Source organism: Pocillopora verrucosa, chromosome 2, assembly GCF_036669915.1.
Source record: "Pocillopora verrucosa isolate sample1 chromosome 2, ASM3666991v2, whole genome shotgun sequence".
Classification (NCBI taxonomy): Eukaryota; Metazoa; Cnidaria; class Anthozoa; order Scleractinia; family Pocilloporidae; genus Pocillopora; species Pocillopora verrucosa.
The window spans coordinates 3,141,934-3,167,211 of record NC_089313.1 but is presented as its reverse complement, the minus strand read 5'-3'; the positions used below and the strand labels follow the sequence as shown (position 1 = coordinate 3,167,211).

The 25,278-nt window shown below is 38.5% G+C and overlaps 2 protein-coding genes across 6 annotated transcripts; one reads left to right on the top strand and one right to left on the bottom strand.

Moving 5' to 3' along the window:
- Positions 1 to 1,455: 1,455 nt before the first annotated feature.
- On the top strand, positions 1,456 to 12,713 carry LOC131770418 (uncharacterized). The gene is made up of 8 exons (XM_066162449.1): positions 1,456 to 1,781; positions 7,428 to 8,125; positions 8,559 to 8,653; positions 9,523 to 9,682; positions 10,794 to 10,860; positions 11,099 to 11,445; positions 11,562 to 11,721; positions 12,455 to 12,713. The coding sequence occupies exons 2-8, from the start codon at positions 7,499 to 7,501 to the stop codon at positions 12,673 to 12,675; spliced, it is 1,677 nt and encodes a 558-aa protein (XP_066018546.1). The 5' UTR covers positions 1,456 to 1,781; positions 7,428 to 7,498; the 3' UTR covers positions 12,676 to 12,713.
- On the bottom strand, positions 12,710 to 23,701 carry LOC131770408 (uncharacterized). Of its 5 annotated transcripts, none has more exons than XR_010716704.1 (9): positions 22,765 to 23,685; positions 21,268 to 21,890; positions 20,771 to 20,865; positions 18,845 to 19,004; positions 17,822 to 17,888; positions 16,995 to 17,326; positions 16,209 to 16,371; positions 15,262 to 15,855; positions 12,710 to 14,384 (listed from the first exon to the last, which is right to left on the bottom strand). XR_010716704.1 is itself a non-coding variant. In XM_066162446.1 (9 exons), the coding sequence occupies exons 2-9, from the start codon at positions 22,784 to 22,786 to the stop codon at positions 15,656 to 15,658; spliced, it is 1,662 nt and encodes a 553-aa protein (XP_066018543.1). In that variant the 5' UTR covers positions 22,787 to 22,900; positions 23,578 to 23,701; the 3' UTR covers positions 12,712 to 15,655. The 5 variants fall into 5 exon arrangements, 4 of the variants coding, with proteins under 4 accessions (XP_066018543.1, XP_066018545.1, XP_066018544.1 ...); XM_066162446.1 differs by having other exon boundaries at positions 12,712 to 15,855; positions 22,765 to 22,900; positions 23,578 to 23,701; XM_066162448.1 differs by adding an exon at positions 22,041 to 22,505 and having other exon boundaries at positions 12,712 to 15,855.
- Between the last annotated feature and the right edge of the window lie 1,577 nt (positions 23,702 to 25,278).

Sequence of the window (25,278 nt, the reverse complement as noted above, 5' to 3'; positions counted from 1 at the left end):
TTCTTTGAAAGAATTGTGAACATGAAGTAACTTCTTTGGCAGCCCATTTAAGCTTACGACCATTTATGGATGATTTAGATAAATTTGTGACTAGCAAAAACATTGGAAGTATAAGTACATTTGTAGATTTTCCACACCGTAATGATGTGTCTGAGAATCTCCGGGACAAGCACGTGGCTGATATTATGCAATATGTCAACAGTTTGGAGGAGAGACCAAAAGATTCAATTGCAGCGAACGAAAGAAGAGATGAACATGACCATCCATGGCCGAGAAACCCCGACCTCGAGGAATTAAAAAAAAATCGACGATAAGTCGCACCTGTCAACTGCACATCATTATGGCCACCATCCTTTGTCTACGACCATAATTATATTAAATAAAATTTAAGACTTAGAGCGTTTTTATTCCACCGTTATGATATTTATTTCCAACAAGACGTGCATCAGAACCTTCTCATTTTTAGTCCATAGAAACCTATCATTTGTCATTCGTATAACACACTTAGAATTTATCATCAAACACATGTAACACCCATCTTTAGATCACGATCTGGTTATAAGGAGAGCACTGCCCAAGCCCATAAAGGGCCAAAGGCTATTGTTCAGTTCCTTTCAACTGCTGTTAAACTCAGCTCAGTAGCTATAAATTAACGATAAGGCAAAGCTAACAGAATCATTTGAATCAGACTAGAATGAGCCCACTTCTAAAAGATCGAACTGTCTCATATTGATTATTTGCAATCATAATTTTTGACAAATTTGATTCTGTGAAACGTTCTTTGACGCAAACAAACGCAACGAAAACGAGCCATTTGTCCACATTGAACAAAGGTGTACGTGCTGATCATGGACAATGGTGGAGTTAAACTGTATTAAAATGACAAGTTCATTAGGCTCGATTGCGGAGCACTCAAATACTCGGGCTCGTTAAGGCATGGCTCAGGATGATAAAAAAGACTGCCCACTCCTTTAGACAACAAACGATTCTATACTGCGGTAACCCTCTTCTTACAAGACATTTGAAAACCTGAAAATAGACATGAACCATAGACCGAAAATCATTCTTGCGCAATCTACAAGGGCCCAACTGGCACATAAAAATTTGTCTGACGCTAATTTACTTGTTAGGTGGGTGTGTCCAACAAGAATCCTGAAACGCATATAGTCGCTATGGAGCTGGACGCAGACTTTGTCAGTAAGTAATTCTTTTCAGGCTCTTTCAATGTTCTTGTATAACGCGTTGCATGACCATTGTTCTTCAGGAACGACTACGAAGGTAAAAAAATAAGCTTAAAAATTACCTTTTAATTTCAGTTATATTTCATATACTTTTGTATCAAAACTCTAAAGAGAAATTTGTCCGCCGCTTTTTCTCATTTTATTAATATAAGAATTTGCGTTGGCGAACTAATCAAATAAATTTTTCATTAACAGAGTTCAACAATCTGGATGAGATGCAAGAAAGTAATAGGAGGAATAATTGGAAGAGTAATGGTGGATCGCAACACTGCATTTCACTTTTTGGATAAATCTGGTTTAAAACGAAACAGACAGATCCGAATGATTCGTAACATCGATTATCCAATGGAATATTACCTGGCTCACGTGAGCCATGACGTAATGGCGTCACCGAATGATACGAACGATTCTGATGACGAAGTATTGGCTAGAAAAACTCAGCTTTCGGTTTGCGGGGAAAGCCTGAAAGAGTTATCAGCGGATGTGGTCGCAGTTGCAAAAGACACTGCCAAAGAGCAACTTATCCCTGCCGAATTACAGGTAGTTTATTGTTTTTTTTGTGAATTTTCTATATTTCACCACGCGCAGTTCTTCTCTTCATGCTTAGCATTTATTCCGATGCAATCAAGAGTTTGAAAATTATTTGTTTCTTTGTAGACAGCAGGTGTCTTCTTGCCCTTTCCCTGCCCCCTACTTCCACCGTTCACTCTGACTCCAAATCAAACATGGCTGGTCGGAAAAACGATCGCGAGCTTATAACGTTAGCTCGCCCTAATAACACGCCTGCACTGCAGGCTAGACTCATTCTGATTCTTGATAACGTAGAGTTTCATCTTTAACAAAGGGCTTTACGAAACTTCATGTGATATATCTCCCAAAATTTCCGTTTATAACTAGACAGCGTCGGCTAATAAATTTTCTAGATTTTAGTTAAAAACCATCCATGAGTTTGAAATTTAAACAGCCTTTAAATAGTCACAAGAGAAAAGGCTAAAAACGGATAGTGTTGTCGTACACCATTTGTTATTTGCATGTCATTTCTAATTCAAACTTAAATTACCTCCTCGTTTATCAGCTGTTCGGAACCATCTTACGTCTGACGCGTTTTCCGTGAATAATGATGATGAACTTCTTGAATCTTGAATCTTTATTAAGTCATAAGATAAATAATCACATATCCTATGTTACAACATTAAAAGAAGGCATATATATAAATTACAGAGAAAATCAAGATAAAAATTATAAGACTAGATTATGTTTAAAAATTAAGCGATTAACAAACGTGTTTTTGAACCTATCAGTGTTTATTTTAGGATGGTGACTTGTCTCTTTCCTCAGATTGTACTTGGTTAATTTCTTTTTTGGCATTATAGCTCTTAAAGGGTGTATTGTATTATTAAAAACATTCTTGAAGATACGCGTGTCCTGTTGAACTAACAATTCATAAACATTAATGTGATCGGATGTATACTTGCGCTTATAACATCGATCTAAGAAACATTGGATTGTTGTTAATTCGGAATTTACAGCGCCAAATACGGACAGCCCGTATAATATATTTGGTAGAACCAGATTTAGAAACAGATGGTCTATTTCGGCCTGATTGTACCCTTCTTTCCTTAAAGATCTTAAAATGAACAGGCACTTGTTTGCTTTAATTAGTTTTTCCCGAATATGTGTTATGAACCTACTGTCTTCCTGAAATGTTACCCCTAAAATAGTAAGCTCTTTTGTCTGTGGTATTCCAGACACCATCGGAAACTCTATTGTACAACCTTTCTTGCGGAAAATGATTTCCTTGCACTTAGATGGATTGCTACACATACCATTACTTCTAGACCACTGGGAAAACTGATTAATCAGTGCGATAGAATTGTCATTATCACCTATCACAGGCGAGATAATGGTTGTATCATCTGCATATTTTACCAGCACGCTCTTATTGTCCAAGTGTATCTCTAAATCACTGAGAAAGACATTGAACAAGTGCGGCCCGCTGACACTTCCTTGGGTGGTACCTTTGTTGACACTTTTCCATTTTCCAATAAACCCATTTCTAATGACTCTCTGCTGCCTGTCTTCCAAAAAGCTTAGATACCAGTTAACTATAAAAGGATTTAGGGGGAGTTGCTTCAATTTGTGTGAGAGGAGATCGTGTTTCACACTATCAAAAGCCTTGCTGAAATCCATAGCGAATAGGCGTACCGCTTTGCACTCTGGGATATCAAGATATTGATTGACAGTATGTTGGATAGTCAGTAGAGCATTGGTACAGCTCCCTCCCTCTATGTATGCAAACTGTGAGATCCCAGAATGTTCATCGAAGGTCTCCCTTGCGTGTGTTCCTAAGACAGCTTTCTCAAAGCACCTTGCGATGACAGGTGTCACATTTATTCCGCGGAAGTCTGATATTCCCTTAGGTATATCAACCTTCGGCAAGGGGTACAGGTCTGACTTTTTCCAAGAGACAGGCCAGGCGTGTGTTCTAAGAGACAGATTCCAAATCCAGGTGATCACTGGAACGAATAGCTCGGCGTGGTCTTTCCATATAGTATACGGGATGCCATCTGGTCCGGTTGCTGTTTTCTTTATACGCATAAGAGAATTCAGGACTTGTCGCTCTGAGATTTCTGGGACTTCCTGATCTTCACTAATCTCCAGAGGTGTTGGCTTTCTGTAGGCGTGGTCAGTACATAGGTCACCAAAGTAGTCATTTAACGCGTTGAGTTCGTAGTGGCCAAGAGATAGAGAAATCACCGGCTTGCGGCGCTGAGATGTTTTATCCACTTTTTTCCACCAATCCCGAGTTCCAATAGAGGCGATAAAGTCCCTTCTGTTTCTGAAAATGACTTCAGAGATCCTTTTATTCATAACTTTAAGACGGTCTAGATTACTGAGTGATATGCGTGATTTGGCTCGTATCATCGATCGAACGAGCGGAGTCATCCAGCCCGGGTCTCTTGAAGACATGCGCACTGTTTTCAGAGGCATGCAGCTATCCAGGTGCCCTAGGATGGTATTTTCGAGCCTACCAACCACTTCATCGACATCAGTTTCCTGTATCATATCATCCCAGTTTTCCTTCGCCAACGCGATATACAGATCACGCTTTCTATGAGCCCTTTGGTCACGCACGTATACTTTACGGCGGATAGGTGGAAGCTTTATACCGGGTGGTAAAATAACTCCCATGTGATCCGTCTTGGAGAGCATGTGAAAGGGATAGCACTTTGAAAAGAGATCCGTGCGGTTCGTGAAACAGTTGTCCAAACAAGAATTCCCTCTGGTGGGGAAATTAACCAGAGCATTCCAACCAGACATTTCTTCAGAAATGATATTCGGACTTCGGAATGATGATTGCAGGATAGCATTTCAATAGTGTAGAGAACAGTTATTTCTGCATATATTCTGAGGTATTTGTCTATTTCGTTACTTTTTCCGTGCTTCATTGCGAAACATATGGTGTTCACCGGTTCGGAAAACAATTTCTGAATATTTGAAAACGCGGCATTATTCATGTATTTTTCTGACATTTTCCGACAAGAGAATCCAAATTTTTCCTGTTGTTTTCGAGTCGGCGAATTGAAGTATTCGTTCTATTATCCAACAGTTTTCCTTGACAGTTAGCTCTCCGAAAACTATTGTTTTCCTGGTGTTGAGAATGCGGTGTAAGATGGGAAAATGGTTTGTATTCGTTGCTTACTGGTGTTTTCCAGTAACGGAAGATTGCTTTGAAAGAAGTTTTCCATCGAAGACAGAGCGTTTCCTTCCATTTTCTAGGACAGAAAATGCGTAGAAAACACTTGAAAACAACGTGTCTTCCAAGAAGAAAAAAAGAGAATGTTTTCTGGCGTTTTTCTCCTGTTTGCGTTGAGAAAACGCGTCGTTATCGGCGATTCACCTAATGCAGTTATTCCCATGCAATTTCAAGTGGTTGCCGTTCGATTATCGTGCAAGAAAATTTTTTTTTTCCTATATTCATCGGTGTTTTACACCATTAACCATTTGGACATCTATAGATATGTTTATTGTACGTATATGTTTTGGTAAAGCCCTTTTTTCTTTTATGAAAAAAAAAACAAAACAAAGAAAACAGCCACACCGTTTCACCAGAGTATGCAGGTTTGCATCAAACAAATTATGGCGTGCAAACCATTGAGTGCAGTTGTTTGTTCAAAGTATCGTTTACGATCAAACGGAAGAAAAGTTGTCAAACAAATAACCAGCAGCTATACTCAAGGTTTTTCGTTCGGAAAATATAGATTGTACTAAATATCAGCTCATATTTGTGACCGCAGAGGAGATTTTGTCGAAGACATTTCTTTTCTAGCTGAAAAACAAAACTCTCCCTCTGTTTAACTCATCGGCTCTACGTGTATTTGTTTTTGTCGGAAAATACATAGAAAACACTTGAAAACAACGGTCCTCCAACGTTCACGGGTTGGTCAACGTAAAGAAATAAAATGTTTACTGGCGTTTTTTAGCTGTTTGCGTAGATAAAACGCGTTGTTATCACAACTATCGCGTTGTAATTCACCATCCGAATATAGTTATTCCCACGCATTTTCTCGTATTTGCCGTTCGCTTATCGTGCGCAAAATGGTATTTATTCCTATATCGTTGTTTTACACTGTTAACCATTTGGACATCTACATATATAGAAAGTTCTTTTTGAAATTCCTAAATATCATAGGTCATAGGGGGGATTTCCCTTTTGTTGTATGATCATAGACGATGAGAAAAAAAAACCATAACGAAACTCGTTAATCTATCGGCTATCCTCTTCCCAACTTAAAACGATCAGTAATTAATTAAGGAAATCCTGATAAGTATCAGTTCGTTAAAACGAATGCATTATAAAATATAACCTAAATGGGCTTGTTCATATTCAAATACTGACTTATATTATGGCGTTGATCATCTTTCAGTAACATATTTCTCTGAAGAACCAGCGCTATCTGTTGAGATCACAACAAAACTTTAAGTGTGAAGGCAAGGGACGTTTTCCAGTAATTCATTTCTCCGGCAGTTTTTACCATGCATGTTGCAACCATAAAACTGGCGCTATGTCTCTTCTTTTGCTCCGATTTACGGCCTACCAGTAGCCAAAAGCCCCGAATTGATTCAATCGATCAGTCGGAATTAGTGCCCAAAGCTCGTGATATCAGGCAACATCGTCAAGTTCGCCAAACGCTTTTTATCCTTACAGAAGTTGGCAACCTAATTTTCAATATTTTTGTTGATATTGTTATCTAGAGTTTTTTTTTAATGGACTCTCCTAAAATTAACGAAAACCTGTCCCAAATGCAGAATTTTTGTGACTTATTCTGAATTGCCAATGAGATCCCGTTATGTAGCAGAATTTAAGCATAAGAAGAAGTAGAAGTAGTGATAGTTCAATAATTTTTTGGCTTTGCCAAAGCCAGCTGAAAGCACATTATTTGCCTGGCTCTGAATATTTCCCATAATGATTATTAATCATACTGCACTATGTTTACCGATTCCCTTTTTAATATTTTTCACTAAAGGTCAACTTTCCCAATTTCTTAATCGATCATCGAAACGCGTTCGTGTTTTCAAATTTTAATGCAGCCCTTCGCCAGACTTTATCAATTGTGTTTAGAGTCCGCCCCCAGTCTCTCCACCACAAATAACTGTACAATAACATTCGCTAAATCTGGGGTCACAGCCCAGGACTCAAAATATTCTGCAGTGTTAGAAAAAAAGTACATTGACGCGGTGTTTTTGTTCACAATGAGGAGTTATTTATAATCCTGGCACTCTGTAAGCACACTAACTCAGATAACGGCACGCTGTGTGGCGATAAATACATCGTAATGGGCGGTTTTCGGAAATTGAGAAAAAAAAGCGTTTAGTGAGGGTAGCTGGCTATTGCCAGGAGAGCATATCATTACCTAAGTGAGAACTTCAGAACTTTTTGTCTATAAAAAACTTCTTCGAGTCCTTTGAGAAGGTCAAAATTATATTTTCGTTCCATTCTTTTTAAGTGCATGATGTCTTCTTCGTGAATATTCTCATGTAAGTGTAATGGAAATCACATTGAGATATGGTCTTGCATTGCACCTATGCAGTATAAAACAGCAAGCTTGCAAACAGATAACATATTGTTCTGACTTTTGCATCTGTGGTTTTTTTGTTTGTTTGTTTGTTTGTTTTTTTGGTTAGATCTGAACACAACTTGAAGTCTGGTAGCCTCAGGAGGTTTCTAACCACATCATATCTTGGCGGTGTTAACGATGCATGTTGCAACTCTGAGATTGGTCCTATATCTAATGGTTTGCTGCGATTTATGGCTCGCCAGGAGCCAAAAGCTCCAACTTGATTCAACCGATCAATCGGAATTAGTGCGCAAAGCCCGTCAAATCAGGCAACATCGTCAAGTTCGCCAAACGCGTCAACTTCGTCAGGAACAAGATAAAGAAACGAAATGCAAATTCAAATTCGCCCTGCTAGATTTTCCTCCTTACACTATGAACCAAAGTATTAACCGAGGATTTATGTATCAAACCCTTTCATGGTTTGTGGACATGGCTTGCTTTGGTAGAGAAGCAACAGACCCCATAGCTTGCAAAATGGTACCAGTATTTGTTCAAAATCAAGACGAGATGGTGAAATTGATTAAAAATGGGTCGGTTGATTTTGGTTTTCCAATTCTGTCGGATGCAAAACAAAAACTTACGGGTCTAGATAGTGTGACACTCACACGGACATTTGTATCATCTGGGTGTTCAATGATTGTGAACTTAAAGCAGTGCAAAGCAGAGTCACGGGAACAGTTATTTACTTCCATTACGTCACAATGGCCAATATTGGCCTATATCATATTGCTGTCAGGGATATCTGGAGTGATCATTTGGCTCCTGGTAAGAGTTAAGGCTTATCATCGTCAATCTATACTCAGCTTCTGAAGCTCTTCAGTTTTAATTCCACGTAAGGTTAGATTCAAACTTAATTGTTACGGCTTTAGCATGAAAACAGTTCAAGTAGGAATCGACAGCACTATTTTTGAGTAAACGGTTAGTTAGGCACACCTTATCACTTCACCGAACTAGAAAGCCAAACTAAAAAAAAGAACCTCACAGTAAATAAAAAGAAAACTGTAATGCCCCACAAGTCATGAATCTACAAATAAGGTTTGTTTGTTTGTAGGTGAAAAAAGACCGTTGCAATGACGCAAACTATCAAATAAGGACATTTTATTGCAAGATGCCACAATTTCGGATAGAGTAATACTGCTGCAAACTTTGCGCGTTGTAAGCCTTAAGTAAGCTTGAAGTGTACTGATTTTCATGACAGGAACACCGTTCAAATGCGTCTCAGTTTTCACCCTTGTTCACGAAAGGATCACCAGAAGGCTTTTGGTGGGCAGTGGAATCACTTACAACAGTAGGGTAAGTTGATTTAGATTTACACACCGGAAGTATGACGGTTCGACATCAACTGTGACGAGTCGTTCGATTCGAGTCGATTCGACAACATCTCCAACCCACCTTCGTAGTTACTCGCGGAATATTCTCTAAGTGTCTTGCAAATCGACCTCCGGTATGACGGGTCGACATCAGCTGCGACGAGTCGTACGATTTGACAAAATCTGCAACCCCCTTTCGGAATATTTTCTAAGTGTCTTGCAAATCGACTTCTGGTGTGACGGGTCGACTTTAACTTAGACGAGTCGTTCAATTCGACAACATTTTCAACAACCCTTGACAGTTACTTGTGAAATATTTCCTAAGTGATTTGCAAATCGACTTCCAGTTTCCATCTAATGAGAGACGGTTTATCAGATTTCCGATATAACGAGACGCATTAACCGGTAGAACGATTCGCAAACTGCCTTTGACGAATCGTAGCGGTTTGGGTGTATTGGACAACCCTCTTCCTATACTTGCTAGACTATCCTCAAAGCGCAAAGATATTTGGTTCCTTTTTCTCATTAGGTACGGGCAGGGCATTTATTATGCTACAGGAGGGAGGCAGTGTGGGCTAGTGGCTGGAGTGCTGCATTTGTAATCTGGAGGTCCCAGGTCTTGGCCCTCCACCCTCCACTACTCACTCCTCGGCTGCGCTTTGTATATAGCCAAATGTTCAGCTTCCTTCCAGTTGGGAATTTCATTCATTCTCTCATTTATAAATTCAATCATGTCTACTGATCCTGAAAAGCCTTATCGGGGAAGTGGTCAATTAGGTATAGATTGAGAATTTATATACTTACTACACTATCCTCAAAGCGCAAAGATATTTGGTTCCTTTTTCTCATTAGGTACGGTGATAAGACGCCTAAAACCTTCTGTGGACGTTCATTTGGTATAATATGGATCCTGATAGGAGCTATAACGTTGTCGCTGTTCACCGCCTTAATGACAAATGCTATCCAAGCTTCCCTGGATGGTACTGGATGTAGGGACATCGGTGGCAAAAAGGTTATTAACCCTAACATGAATACCTAAAACCCTTTGCACCTTAACATCATTATGCCTCTTCTCTATAGTTTCCTCTATACATTTCTTAAGGTGCTGGAAAAAAGAATTTTTTTTAATAATCAAGAGTTTCTTTAGTTGGTGATCATTTCTTTTATTCTCGTGACCCTAATGTTTGATTCAGGTGTGATATTGTAAGAAAATATTAGTTGATTATTTTCTTGGTTTCAAACTAGATTCCCTACATTTTTCAATTTATCCTAAACGAAGCGTCGAAAGGCTTTTCCCTGGAAAAGTTATTTTACCAATAAATGGATCCTACCCTCATCGATCGAACTCAGGAACAACCAAAATGAGTCACAGGGCCGAGTTGTTAAAAGCAGGGTTCAGATAACTCAGCAGTAATGTGAAATCTTATTTAAGATCTGAAAGCTGTAAAGACAGGTTGTTACGATTTTTCCACACTTATTAAATGCTTTTAGGAAAAAAAATAGAGAAAATTATTCGAAAGAGGTTGCTGAACAAAGGTGTAAAGAAACCCGCATGAAATTAACCCCGGATTAGCGCTACTCAGACTTCGAACAGCTAAGCTAGGAATTATGAGCTACCTGAGTCCGAGTTAGCAAGTTGTATGGATTTTAATTGATTGTCGAAGTGGAAAATTGCTCTGGTTTTGTACAACTTCGGATATTGTTGGCCCTTTCAACAACAATGCCTTCCCTGTTCCTATTATTTAGGGTGGGTCTTTCCGGAACTACAACTTAAGTGTACTTTCGTTGTACATGTTTTTCATATTCTTTGCATATTCATATTCTTTGCAAGAGGAAAGTACTTATCATCTGGCAAACTATTTTCGTTGTACAGGTTTTTCGTTGTACAGGTTTTTCATGTTCTTTGCAAGAGGAAAGTACTTAACATCTGGCAATAAGCCTTTACTACGGGTATGCCCACTCCTTTAGACAACAAACGATTCTATACTGCGGTAACCCTCTTCTTACAAGACATTTGAAAACCTGAAAATAGACATGAACCATAGACCGAAAATCATTCTTGCGCAATCTACAAGGGCCCAACTGGCACATAAAAATTTGTCTGACGCTAATTTACTTGTTAGGTGGGTGTGTCCAACAAGAATCCTGAAACGCATATAGTCGCTATGGAGCTGGACGCAGACTTTGTCAGTAAGTAATTCTTTTCAGGCTCTTTCAATGTTCTTGTATAACGCGTTGCATGACCATTGTTCTTCAGGAACGACTACGAAGGTAAAAAAATAAGCTTAAAAATTACCTTTTAATTTCAGTTATATTTCATATACTTTTGTATCAAAACTCTAAAGAGAAATTTGTCCGCCGCTTTTCTCATTTTATTAATGTAAGAATTTGCGTGGGCGACCAAATCAAATAAATTTTTAATTAACAGAGTTCAACAACCTGGATGAAATGCAAGAAAGTCTTAGCCAAGGAACAATTGGAAGAGTGATGGTGGATCACAACACTGCATTTCACTTTTTGGATAAATCTGGTTTAAAACGAAACAGACAGATCCGAATGATTCGTAACATCGATTATCCAATGGAATATTACCTGGCTCACGTGAGCCATGACGTAATGGCGTCACCGAATGACACGAACGATTCTGATGACGAAGTATTGGCTAGAAAAACTCAGCTTTCGGTTTGCGGGGAAAGCCTGAAAGAGGTATCAGCGGACATTGTTGCAGTTGCAAAAGACGCTGCCATAGAGCAACTTATCCCTGATGAATTACAGGTAGTTAATTGTGTTTTTTGTGAATTTTCTATATTTCACCACGCGCCATTCTTCTCTTCATGTTTAGCATTATTCCGATGCAATCAAGAGTTTGAAAATTATTTGTTTCTTCGTAGACAGCAGATTTGTCCGATGAAATGGAAGGGTTATTCTCCACCGGCTCACAAATGACCAAATTTATATTATTGGCCTTATTGGGAATACTTACCTTCCTAATGATCATCGGCAAACTTTGGGAAGTCTACACCAAACCAACGGTACGCAAGAAGAGAAAAGGTAACTACTTCTTAAATTAATTTACCATAGGTTCCTGCAGAGTAAACATAAAACAGATACCTTTTGAAGAAAACTGTTCTATCTTAATTAATATAAATCGTGGTATTGGTGTAATTCTATATTTTTAAATTCAGATGGCGATCAAAGGCAATGAGACAGTCACTCGTCCTTCAGTTGGTCAGTCTGTCAGTTAGTTAGTCAGGCAGTCAGTCAGTCAGTTAGTCAGTCAGTCTGTCTGTCAGTCAGTCAGTCAGTCAGTCAGTCAGTTAGTCAGTCAGTCAGTCAGTCAGTCAGTTAGTCAGTCAGTCTGTCTGTCAGCCAACCAGACTAAATAGTGGTATTGGTGTAATTCTATATTTTTAAATTCAGATGACAATCAAAGACAATGAGACAGTCACTCGACCTTCATTTGGTCAGTCTGTCAGTTAGTTAGTCAGGCAGTCGGTCGGTCGGTCAGTCATCCAATCAGCCAGTGAGATTTTAATCAGAAATGTGGAAACCTTCGTTACATTAAACAGTTCAATACTTATTGGAAGGTCGGTCTGTCAGTCAAATAATAAGTAATTATGTAAGTCCGTTTGTCAGTGAGAAAATGGTCATTCATTCAAACGATTAATGACCGAATCAAATATCGACTATTTGTGTACTGACAATCGGAAAGACAAAAGTAAAATGTTCAGGGAATAATTCAGTGGTTCATTTCTTTAAATGTCCTCTACAATCCTTCTTCTAGGACTGATTCTTAGCAGCAGGAAGGTGTCAATGATGCAAAACTTCCTGGATTTCAAGGAACGAGTAAAAGACATAACGTCTGATCTACAAAAGTTAAAAGAGGAATTTGAAGGTGCCGCGAACGATTTGTCTCGTGAATACTCAAGACCAAAAGAACGCTCATTTTCTATTAATATGCTTGATCTGAATGTAAAGAGTAAAAATACGGAAACAATAGTATAACACATAAAACATTTTGTCATTTGTAAACTCAGATAACATTTTACTCTTCTGAGATTTCCATGGCCCGTGGTATATTTTTAGCTTGAGCAAAAAAAAGGTGAATGTGTCACACAGAGTAGGACACGTAACTGACTTCTTGTTTATTATGAATTGTATTGAATTCTTTTCCTTCCTTTTTCCTATTCCCTTTTTAATTTCCTTACTTTCGGTTTTTAGGCCAACAAACCAATACGTTATGTTCAGAGAAAGGTAGCGAATGAACCAAGAGGGTTTATAAACTTTCTCATTCCACTGCAATCAGTTTTAGCTGTCTATTGATGAAATAGCTCGCGCTATTAACTACAGACTCTGCCTCGTCCGTCCTGACGGATGAACAGAATCGAGGGTCAAGAATAATAACTTCGGTATTTGCTTTTCAGTGCCTAACTTCTGGGTTTGTTTGTTTATACTCTATGGAATTGAATTTCACAAGTGCTGGGAAAAAGCAAGCTTTTGAGAATGGGTGGTGAAAATTGAAAGTATAAATGAAGAATTCCTTTCTTTATTAATTATTTAAGGAAGAACTTATCATAAAAGATATTGTATAACAATAATTGTTTCTTGACTTCTCTTCGCTTCGTTAGACGAATGCAAGTGTAATTTCTGGCCGGTCACTTTCTCAATTTCTTTCGCAAAAAGCATTCAATTTTATAACATTTCAGGAGACTTTTGGAACCACTGAATTTTAAGATTATGGAGGGCAGATGCAAGTGGTCACCGAAGACTCTAGATTAAAAGTTAAACGTTTCGAAACGTCCCTAATCCTCAAATCCTTACAATTTAATCAAAGTTTTTAGATATTGTATATAACCAATAGATCTGTGTGCCTATAGGGCAGCATAAAAAACACTGATTATAGGAGAATAACGGCCAGTCAAGGACTATTATTCATTTACAGGTAATAAACTCCAATCTAGGTGATGTCTCTCTGAGAAATGTATCCCCGTTTTGCACTTGAATCTTGCACCGTAGTCGCGTTATATATGCTACAAGTGAAAGCTACAACTTGTAAAGTAATTAAAGGAATCTTTACTTTTAGTGATCAAGAAATATACTGATCAATGTATAGTTATAATAACAGGTGAAAAAAAAAAAAAAAAAAAGCTTAGACGTTAGATCAAACAGTGTCCACAGCTATTTATTTTAGGGACCTTACTCCCACACTAGATGATTGGTTCCCTTGACTAAGAATTTTTGGGTTCGCTCTTTTACTATGAACAGATTAATCGTGTCGCGGCAAGCAACTACATGAATGGGCTAACGAATTAGAAGAAAAAGATGACGAATCCTAAATGTTGGCCAAAAAATTAGTTACAAGAAGGAATGAAAAAAGAAAGTCATAACTTTACAGTCTTGGCTCAACCTTTAGTTTTAATTTAGTTTTAATTCTTTCGTGAAAATAGCTGCGGCAGTAAAACATACTCACATATAATAGCTTCTACTACAGCATTAGAATGGAAAGGTTTATAATACAGACCAGATACAGATTTTAAGTCTAATAAACAAAAGTATTGTACAAAATAAAATTACAAAATTATGTCTTGACTATAAAATCGTCTCTGCTTGATGGGTTACAATTATGTTACCATCATTTTTGAGGGTATGAGGCGTTGCAGCGCGCCGTGCAAGGCAAGCTCCGCTATTACACAATTATCTAGCTGCGAAGTGAACTGGAAAATATAATAGTATGTATCGGTTAATCGAACAAAAACTAGTAAATAAATGACGAATTCAATTCATCAATTGAAAAAAAAATCATTTAAGTAATGAAATTTTCAAATAACATCAAGTGATCTTATCTAGACCAATTTGCAATAACAAAAATAATAACTCTAATGGTTGATTGGCCCAGAAAACTTGAGCTATCCTCTCAACCTAGCGGATGCAAAACTAATAGCAACTGCAACTTGCTCATTCCCATTTTTCCTGCTTTTGAAGCAGTTTGCTTGTTTTCTTTGAGTTCTCTTTGGTTAATGATAATGTAAAGTGTTCTTCTGATGGGTTGCTTTAATAACTTTGGTTTTGTTTTTCAACTCTCAGAACATAACTCCTCTATGTACAAAGTTTCAATCACAAGAGTCAACACTTGATTTTGTTAGGGATACAGCAAAAATCCCCAGCCATACAATAATTTTACAAGATTAAAACTGGCCTTCCTTGCCTCCATAGTCCAGGAAATTGACCCACCCAGCCTGAACTTATCCCAGTTTCACTTTAGCATAAAGAGGAGTATTACTATTCCCCCAACCCCCCACCCGATCAGTTGCCAGTCCATCGCAAGGTCACCCCCAGCATTTTATTAGGCTTCCCTGACAATCCGCTGGTACTCGTTTATACTCCTAGGTGGAAAGAGGCATGGGAGAGAAAAGTGTCTTGCCCAAGAACACAACCCATTGACCCCGTCAGGTCTCGAACCCAGACCTCTCGATCCAGAGTCCAGTGCACTGACCATGCATTAGGCCATTGGAAGACGTCTAAGGCGAAGTGGGGACAGAGTAGAAGCACAGAACAAATGAGCCGACTGTTTCTTATGCTGACTTTACCTACCTTATTTATGATAATGATTGCAATTTGACCAACGACTATTTAAATTTTTCCTCTTTGCTGTAAAATGTCAGAGGTAACAAAGGCCTCTGCTCTAAAACATGGATGACTGCAAGACCTTTGATTAGAGAATGATACATGTTAAATGAAACTTATTTTCATAAGACAGATTTGCAGCTTGGCTCACTTGAAAAAGAGGGTTTTTAAAACCGAAAATTACCTGTAATACGTATGGAAAACGTCTGGTGGCTGTCAAAATGTGACAAATGACATAACGATGAATTCTTCCGTCCAGAAGAACATATAGATAGAATGTCATTACTAATAATTTACAAACTCTGCTCATAGGAATGAGCTAAAATAAGATAAAGCTATTTAAACGTTACAATTTCTCGCCTTATTGCAGCAGTGTTTCATGAGGCGCATCTTTTTCCTGGATTAAGAGAGCTTCAGCAAAGTCTTTTTTAATCTTCTGCAAGTCGCTAGATAATTCTCTGAGTCTATTTTCAAGACTCTGAAATTTCTCCGCCACGAATTTCTTCCTGTTAAAGTGGGTTGGATTATCTTCTTCGCTTCCTTGGTCACACTTGCGCATATCTGAAGAATTAAAGAAATGCGGGATCTGTCAAAGCCTAATTAAGCAAAAAAAATTGTATTTAGGAACCGTCAGTATCTATCATAAAATTGGGGGTTAGCGGGACGGGGAGGGAGTTACTTCGGAGGATCTGAGTTGCATCACAATTTATCTGATCCTCCGTAAGGCTCTGTTGAATTCTAATGATCTCCCTTTATGCTCTGATAGGTCCTCCCTCCGTACCCCCTGAAAACTACGCATTCCCCCCCCTCCTCCCGCGAAAACCTCTGACCCGCCCTGCCAAAAATGACAATGTTTGTTGATGGTAGAACAAGGACAAATTGAATCAAAATATTTCAACAGGGGTTAAACTTACCTTTCCTTTTTAGAATCGCAGGATTACAGGAATTCAAGCCCTCCCAAGCCATCACAATGATGACAAGTCCGAGGAATATCCCAAGAAGACTAAATAAGATAAACCGGGTTATTTCTGAGCCACTTGAGAATAAACCATCCATTTGATCAAATAAGGCTGTTGTCTAAAAACAAAAAAACATTAAAGAAGAATAGACTCAACCACTTAGAGTTGTTTAAAGGACAAGGGTAGTCCTTGTTTTCCATAGGTATCCTTCTTTTCCCATTTTTCCAGAACAGACAACAAACAATTAGTTTATTTCTCTCATTACAACAAAAAATGGTTGGTGACGCGCCATTTGTCTCTTGGGCTACTCAGAGGTGAATACTGCTTGTTATTCACCTCCGCTAATTAGCCAATTAGCGCGCGTGAAAAGTACTATTGACTTGTGTGGTATATACTAACACCTTTTACCAGATAAGTTTGAGTATTTCCATGACCTGTTTGCGAGGTAATGCATGAATAGTATAGGGAGAGGTTATTTGTTAATTTACTCTGGGTGTTAAAGGATAAGAGACTAAAGAAAAGCGTCTAATAACTGTAGAAGAAGGTGTTCCGCAACTTTGCAAGCGTTCTTTCATCATCAGAGGGCTAAGCTACCTAAAACGAACCTCTCATATTTAGCCGGCCAGTTAAAGCCGTATGGCGACAAAAAAAAAATTTTGTATGGTCGTGTATCAAAAACATGACATGAGTACCAACAATTACTCTTGACCACTTTAGTTTATAAGTGTTGTAGGAGACTACCTGGAGTTCTGCGGGTATCAGGTCACCTGAGGCCATTTTACTTTCTCCGCGCAATTCTGTGGAATCTTCCTTTAATGCTGGTCCACATTCCACCACTTTTTTTCTCTTGACAATTTCTGGATCGGTGTCATTTGTAACGTTCACTGGTGCCGTGTATACATGCACCAAGTAATAATCCATCGGATAATCGATATTGCGAATCATTCGTATCTGCCTGTTCTTTTTCAGTCCGGATTTATCGAGGAAGTAAAATGCAGTATTTCGATCTACAAGGACTCTTCCAATGGTTCCTTCACTGAGTTTTTCTTGCATCTCTTTCAGGCTTCTAAACACTGTAATATCAGATATTTCTGGATCAGTCCAGTCGCAAGGGAAGTCACTTAAAAAAGGTTAAAAAACCTTTGAGACTTTATCCAGTTGGTAGTTTGTCAGAAGAGGTGTCACTGACATGTATTTTTAGAGTAAGGTATGGCCTCATGATATGGGAGGACTTTCCCGTCTGGGTGAAGTCAATCCCCTCCCCCTCCCCCTCCCCGTCTCCCTCCTCTTCCCCCCTCTCGTGGCTCTGTGTTTGTGTACGTTTGTATTTGAATGGGAAGTCATACTGGCGTGTGCCTCCGAATGAATAATTGCCACGGAGTCGGGTGAAATCAGAACTATCCCTGAATCCTTCGGTGAGACGGGAATCAGGAGCACATGCCTGATCTTCGTTAATCCAGTATGGCATCGTCACGTTAATTTACTAAGGAAGACAGAGGCATTTATAAATTTTATTTGTGAACGGAATGTTGTCAATAGATATAACCTTAGCGAAAATTGTTACTTACCAATTATCTTCGCGTCGAACTGCTTTGCCACAATTTGTGTATCAGTATTTTTGATAAACAAACCAACCTAAGGTGAATGACACTACATAAGAACAGCTTTTATCTTCTCTTGCGCATGTGTTGGGTGACTTCATTTTTTTCATAACCTTTCCCCCTTGCACGCGACTACATCCTTTGGACTTTTCACTGTTACAAGGACGAACTTAGTAAGTAATGAATCAGATAACTCACTCAGCAATAGTCAGTAATTGATAGGTCTCAAGGAACAGTGCTTACATATTATGGTAAATCAACAATAAAATCGCACGTAAAAAAACTTAATAGGGCCTGGTGAAGATTTGATCTGTCATCTTGGAATCTCCACATATTTTTGGGTGAATTGCGTGACTACTTCGCAATTCATACACCTAAAATTTACAAACAATAAGTTGGTATTCAGTTAGGAAGATTCTGGAAAGATTGCGGAGTGATACTGTCAGCGAAGAGGGTATTACTGGCGATAGATTCTACGAAGAAAGTTATGAAGGCTTTCGGAACGAGTCTGAGAGCTCAGACCATGATGTTACACGCTCAAGGGTGGCCCGCAGCGAGATGTTTCGTTTTTCTTTCTTTTTGTTTTTTCTTGTTTGAGTTTGTGCATAGACTGCAAGCAGTCTCCACTTTTCGGAGAGGTCCGTCGCACGAGTCAAAAAATATCAGCGAACAAAAGAACACAAATTGATGATAGCGTGGCGCGCGGAAATGTGCAGATGAGGCACGCCGCGGCGCGCCAATATCAATTTTTTCCACGGTTACTTTTGTGCTTTTTATTTTTGTGTTTTTGATTGGTGCGACGGACTTTATCAAAAAGAAGGGACCACTCTTATCCTTGCCCGTGTAAGGTTAGCATCCACCCTAAAGGCCATGATTTACCAGATTATCATCAATCCATAGAAATATTAAAATGAGTTGATAGGCCAGGTTTATGGAAATAACACAGACAACGATGTCAACTTCGTATTTTTTACTTTTGACAACTCTCACCTCTTTACCGCTGATATCTTTGCATTTTGAGCCATCCAGAGCAGTGTTCATAGCATTTGTGACCATGGCAGTGAACAGCGATAACAATATCGCTCCAACAAGGATCCAAATTATGCTAAATAACCGTCCAGGAATCGACCTTGGTATTTTGTCACCATACCTAAAAAGGGAGACAAAAATTAATTTATAGGGGTGGATACAGAATGAAGATCCAGGGATCTGGACCTGGGTATTTTTACAACCAGAATTATTGAAACGTCAGGATCGCATGTCACTACGAACAGTAGTTGAAATTTACTTATCTTAGGTTCTACTATGAAAAGAGAATTTAATTTGCGCTTTCTGAATCAAAGCTTGGGTTCCCCTGTCATAAAACCCTTGATCCAGCTCTGGTGTGAGTACAAGCGCAGGTCCATCTGACAGTTTTTATACTCTTGACAGAATTCAGGGTAAAAATTGGTAACGCTTTTATTTTAACCAAAAAAACGTTCATCATAGACCTAGTGGAGCTTCGAGCGAAAAAATTCAACGTGAATAGCCATTCCTGAAAGTTTTATCCTTCGCTTTTAAACCTGTTCAATCTTGCAGCTTGCGACTTAAGGTTACTTCACACCTTAGCGGGTGTCCTTCGCGAAAAATTCGTACGCGCTTTAGTTCGTAGAATCCTAGCAAACTATACACCTGAAGAAAGCTTAATAACTGCATTTTGCGATAATAATATAATTTAAGCGACTTTTCTTTTAAGGAAGTGTCAGGAGCCGTTCAGGAGCCGGTATCAAGGCATCAAAAAACAAAAGTGTGTCAGGCTTTCTAGATATTCTTATCGGTTGTCTAAATATCGACATCTAAAGTTGGAGTAGCTAAAAATATGCCGGTCGTGTTGCGTTAATAGACGCAATGGGACAAATATTTCAAATATCAAAATTTTTCGACACATTTTCGTTTGTTATTATTCCTAGGATGTCGGCGAAATTTGACGAAAATTTGTCAAATCTAAATACCCTATAAATTCGGTCAAAGTGGTTGTACTCCTCCCAAAATCAAATGCGAGATTTTAGCTCATAAAGGTTCCCAAACTTAATGTTCTCCAAACAGGAGATTGTTTCGCCTCCATTTACGCAACACACCTCCCGTATTTTAGCAACTCCGACTTTAGATGCCGACATCTAGACAACCAATCAGAATATCGAAGAAGCCTGACACACTTTTGTTGATTGATGCCATGTGAATAACTGTGGCATCCGATACCCGATAAATTCAATAGAAGTACCTTCGGTCGTTTCACGCCTTACCGGCTCCTAACACTTCCTTAAAAGAAAAGTCGCTTAAATTATATTTTCTTCGTAAACTGCAGTTATTAAGCTCTCTTCTGCTATATAGTTTGCTAGGACTTTAGTAAAACTTGCGCACGTACGATTTTTTTCCCGAAGGACACCCGCGAAGATGGGAAGAAACCTTAAGAGAGCAAAGATACGTGGTTCAAAAACGCCAGCTTACACTTCCGACGAAATAGGTGGCTAGCGGCGTCTTTATATCTTTAAGCCGTGCTTAAAACATGAGATTTGTCCATGAATTAATCATAACTAATATTTTTCGCTAGGGGGAGGGGGGTAGGGTTTGGAGGATTTTGGTTGTGTTAAGGTAGAATTTACCTGATACCCCCATAAGGCTCTGTAATAACCATACCCCCCCCCCCATTGACAGTTATACTCGGTTGACAACGACCCATATCCACCCCATTCCCTCTAGAAACCACGCAACCCCGCCTCTCCCCCCCAAAAAAAAATAAATAATCGACCCCTCCCTAAGGCGATAAATATTGACTGGTCGCTGAGAAGAAAATGCACATGACAATGTGCCGCCAGTGTTTTTGCTCTCTAACCCGCGAAGTTTTTTATTAAACAAAAGAAAAATAAGATGACTTACCCTACTGTTGTAAGTGATACCACTGCCCACCAGAACCCCTGAGGCGATCCAATTGCAAAAGATGGTGAAAAATACTCTTCATTTTCTCTATGTTCCTGAGGGATTCAAAACAAAAGCATGGTCTTCAAATGAATACTACACATCCGTCCACAAGCCAAATTATTTAAATTATAACGACCTACCCCTGCGCGCGCTACGAGCTCGCTCATACCGTTTCGATATCTCAGGAACACAATTTTCTTTTACCTGATTAAAATCTTTCACGATAATCTTCGATTTCAGACAGTTTGAGTTAATTTCGAGTGTTTTTTTCTATAAGTTTAAGCACTATGAGTGTTGATGAACAAAGATGGCCAATCATGAGATTAGACTAATTCATCATTGAATTCTCTAGCGCTTTGAAGTTTCCTAAAAAATTAAATTGCGTATGCATTAACTTCCAGCATTTAAAAATGTTTATTCATTATAAATACGTTTTCTAGGCCAATGATACTCACAAAAAGCCAAATGATAACCCCAGATATTCCTGATAAAAGTATGATACAAGCCAATATCGGCCACTGTGACGTGATGGAAGTCATCAACTGTTTCCGCGAATCCTGCTCGCATAACTTTGTATTCACTATCATTGAACACCCGGATGAGACAAATGCTCGGATGAGCGTGACATTGGTTTCAGTCGTCAGCTTAGCTTTCATGTCGGACAGAATAGGAAAAGCAAAATCCACTTGCTTTTCTTTAATCAGTTTGATCATCTCGTCGTAGTCACGTACAAAGATTGGATCCAGGAAGCAGTTCAGATGAGATTCCGTTGACTTTTTTTCATCAAAACAAGTGTTATTTATATACTCCATGAGCGGTTTGTACATAAAGCCTCTGTTTGACTTGTTACTAGTTGTGTTCATTATATATGGAGGCACGTCCAAAAGAGCCATTTTGTATCGGCATTTGGTGTCGCTGGAATGTGCCTGACGGGTTTCACGCGTTCGTCGCTCTTGCCGGATCTCACGAGTCCCAGGGATTAATTTCGATTTATGACTTGAATAGCTAGCAGCAGGCAAGGTAACGAAGCAAACCAGAACTACGATGAATCCAATCGTGACTCTATACATATTGAATTCTGCGGAATAAGAAGTTTATCGTCAAAGTTTAAATTGTCCCCGAACCAGAGACGAAGATGAAAGGAAACAGCTTTCTACGTTGTTCATGAATTAGTTTATTCCATAGTTTTCTTTTCAATTAAAATATTTATGATCTATTAAATTCTTACCCGGTTTATAAATTATTCAGAGTTCCATCTTTTAGTGAAAAATTTCAGTTCAAAAATTGCTTCCACGTTTCCTGAGAATGGCAAATTGGAAGTGGCTTTCTTTTTTTCACTGTTGTTTTTTTTACTCTTTTTGAGCAACCGAAACTAGTGAAGTCGGCAAGTTAAGAAAAAGTAATGAGCCGCAGAAAAAATACCCTCATGAACGTAATGTAAACGAATGCAAATCGGGGATAGCGGTTTATTTTGCTTGGAGGCAGGTGCAAATTCAACCCTACAGTGTGTAATTAAAATTACCACAACAAAACCGTCTTTAAAGGGAGTGTTGAATCGAAGCGAAATATTCACACCAGGACTTGGTAGGGATGTGGCCATTTCTACGTAAAGCACGAGGGATGAGCAAATAAAATGGACAAAGCTCAAGAAATTTGGAAACAATTTTTCACAAAATTCCGACGAGGATTGTTTCTGCAAACAATAAAGAAATTGTATGAATAAATTGCCATGATTACGATACAATATTTCGAGGAAACACGTACCTTTTTGAAAAGGAAAAAAGACCGAAACATTGTTGCATGCTGCATGTTAATTGAACAACTCAAGAACGAATGTGGAAATTTTGTTCGTAGTCGTCTATTCCGAGGAGTTCGGTCAGTGTAAGAATAAAATACAGCATAAAATGGCTGGAAAAAATTTCAGGTCTTAAATAATGCAACGTTATACTCACCTCCAAATCCTGCTATCGGCATAAATCATGCGAAAAGAGAGCTTGAAGGTGGGAAAACTTCGCACTGGACGCAGAAAACAGGAGAGTCGAATCCAAGTTAATTAAAACCTTCACTAGCAAATTAAGACGATACCGGCTGTGAACGAAGATTTTATCTTAAAGAGTTAGGAACATGATCCATTAGAACATATATTTTAGCGCTAATGGCGGCTGGCCGGCTGGTATTTTTATTGAAATGATTGACTACAATTTGCTGACACCTCTTATCGTCGCTTGGGTAAAAAATACGAGAAAAACAAATTTGCAGTCCTGCTGAGAATACAAGCAATGACTATCGCTTGAGTAAGATAACGAACAGCCAAAACGAACGGAAAAGGTAATAAATTGTTTGTATTCCTGGTATAAATGAAACTTTGCTTACTAACAGTGCTGCGATAGAAAAATGTGATGCTTTTTTTAACCAGTGGCAAACACCAAAAATTTGCAAAAAGGAACCAAAAAAGGAAAAATGTTTATGCTGTCTTGAAGTGCCGGAGGACTGTACTGAAAGTATTTTCAAAATATTCGTAGCGAGATTTTCAGGCAAACGCATATATTTGTATTTTTCTTTATGTGCATTTGTGATAATCCTCTGAGGATTTCACAGGGAAGAAATCTATACAAATTTTGCATTATATTCTTTCTTTAAAAAGATATGTTGTGTCATTTTATATAAAAAGCACGGACTATTATCTCTGAAAAATAGTGACTCAATCACCAGAAGTGTTGATCGAGCGCGGGATCGAAAGCAGGAAGGCTCCAGATTCCACTTACCTTGACTTACTGCAGTTGTAAAAGAGTTATATATTTGCTGAAGTACATGTTGTGTGAAATATCAAACGCAGTGAAATTTAATCTCCCTTTCAACAAAAGACAAGGATCGCTGAATAATTGTAAGTCAACAAGAGTCTCACAGCTCACGGGGTGCAGCTGCCGATTACGAAATATGGCCATCATTCATTGGTCCATTGTTTCAGGTATTTTTGGTTAACCACTAAAATGATTTTGACTCTCTTGAATTGTCAATCTATTTATTTATTATTCTTAAGGCCTTATCCACTCATCTTAACTCCTTTTAACTTTTCTTTTGGGTCAGGGCTAAGAACCCGTAACTTCCACTAAAATTATAAACGAATATTAAGCTTACTATCAACAAAATCTGGTCAAAACTAATAGAATTTCGTTTTTTCGCTCTTTAGTCAAAGAAAGAAGTCAAGTCTGATTTTTTGGGGAAATAAAAATTACAGAATCTTGAAAATAGGGAGATATGGCTGAGAGAATATCATAACTCTTTAACTCCCATGGGTAACCAAGACAGAATTTCACCTTACATTATCAATACAAAATCAAGCAGACAAGTAATGACAATAAAGAAAAATATAAATTAGTGGATTATTAGTCGATCCAATACCAAGTGCTCCGAACTAATATCACAAGATTTACGAGGCAGACAGTGAGGAGAATTGCTAATGAGATCGTGGGAGTTAAAGGGTGTTAGTTAGCACAGTGTTAACGTTTTCTGCGGGGTTTCATCTGGGATTTTTATTTGCATATTTTGTTTGAAATCACGACGTCTTGCACCACACAACGAAGGGGAATTTCTGTAATATTTCGCAACACGTTAACAAATCAGATTCCTCATCAAAAAAAGAATCGTCGTGAGAGAGCCCAGGCCGAGAAAACAGAAGGCAAATTTTTTTTTTCTTTTGCTTGCTTTACTCAATTTTCTTCATGTTCTTCAATTGAGGATGAACATTAGGACTTCGTTGAACTATCGAAAATTCGTTTTCCCCGTTTCGCGAAATTACCTTTCCCGTGAATTTCGGGGTTTTTCGTCTGGAGACATAACAGGGGGTCGATGTCGCGTTCCATTGGTCGGCGGTTTGACTGCAATGACATGCGAAAAATGTGAATTTCTTTGGAGAACGAAAACTCGAGGCTGGTTTTTATGCAAGTTACCTCTACTAAAACGAATTTACAGGGTATATAGATTTGTTGGATTTTCATGAAAATTGGCCAGAATCCAGTAAACTTAACAAACATGAAATTTAAAAATCATCAGTTTATTTACAATTAGTTGAAATAAGACTCACAGGGGTGAGGGTTTGGGAAGAAGTCTACCTAGTTTCCAAACTAAGGCCGTGAATGACTAAACTAAAAGACTTTATGCAAAATTTTCCCTAATATTCTATGGTTTTACAATATCTTAATTCTTCATTAAAGGGTCCTTACACCACTTATACGGTGAAGATTATCCATTCTTTATAAGGTAGGTATACATATTGTCTCGTCATCCAGAAACTCAAGCTTATGCAAATACAGACACGGAAAACTTGGGGGCTTACAGAAGCCCCTAGCAGAGAATTTAAACATACTGATAAAATTTTTAGAAAAAACCAGGAAAGATTTATTACTCGACGTTTCGGGGTCATCGTGACTCCATTATCAAGAGACTAGTTTAAAAACATGCAAATA

What these genes read in the sequence shown, in the direction of transcription:
- LOC131770408 (XM_066162446.1), bottom strand. Translation starts at nt 22,786, where the DNA reads ATGCCGATAGCAGGATTTGGAG. An exon ending in GCCGATAGCAGGATTTGGAG is followed by an intron (nt 21,891 to 22,764) that starts GTGAGTATAACG and finishes CTTATTCCGCAG; the next exon opens with AATTCAATATGTATAGAGTC. An exon ending in TGATACCCGCAGAACTCCAG is followed by an intron (nt 16,372 to 16,994) that starts GTAGTCTCCTAC and finishes TTTTGTTTTTAG; the next exon opens with ACAACAGCCTTATTTGATCA.
- LOC131770418 (XM_066162449.1), top strand. Translation starts at nt 7,499, where the DNA reads ATGCATGTTGCAACTCTGAGATTGGTCCTATATCTAATGGTTTGCTGC. An exon ending in GAGTGATCATTTGGCTCCTG is followed by an intron (nt 8,126 to 8,558) that starts GTAAGAGTTAAG and finishes TTTTCATGACAG; the next exon opens with GAACACCGTTCAAATGCGTC. An exon ending in GAATCACTTACAACAGTAGG is followed by an intron (nt 8,654 to 9,522) that starts GTAAGTTGATTT and finishes TTTTCTCATTAG; the next exon opens with GTACGGTGATAAGACGCCTA.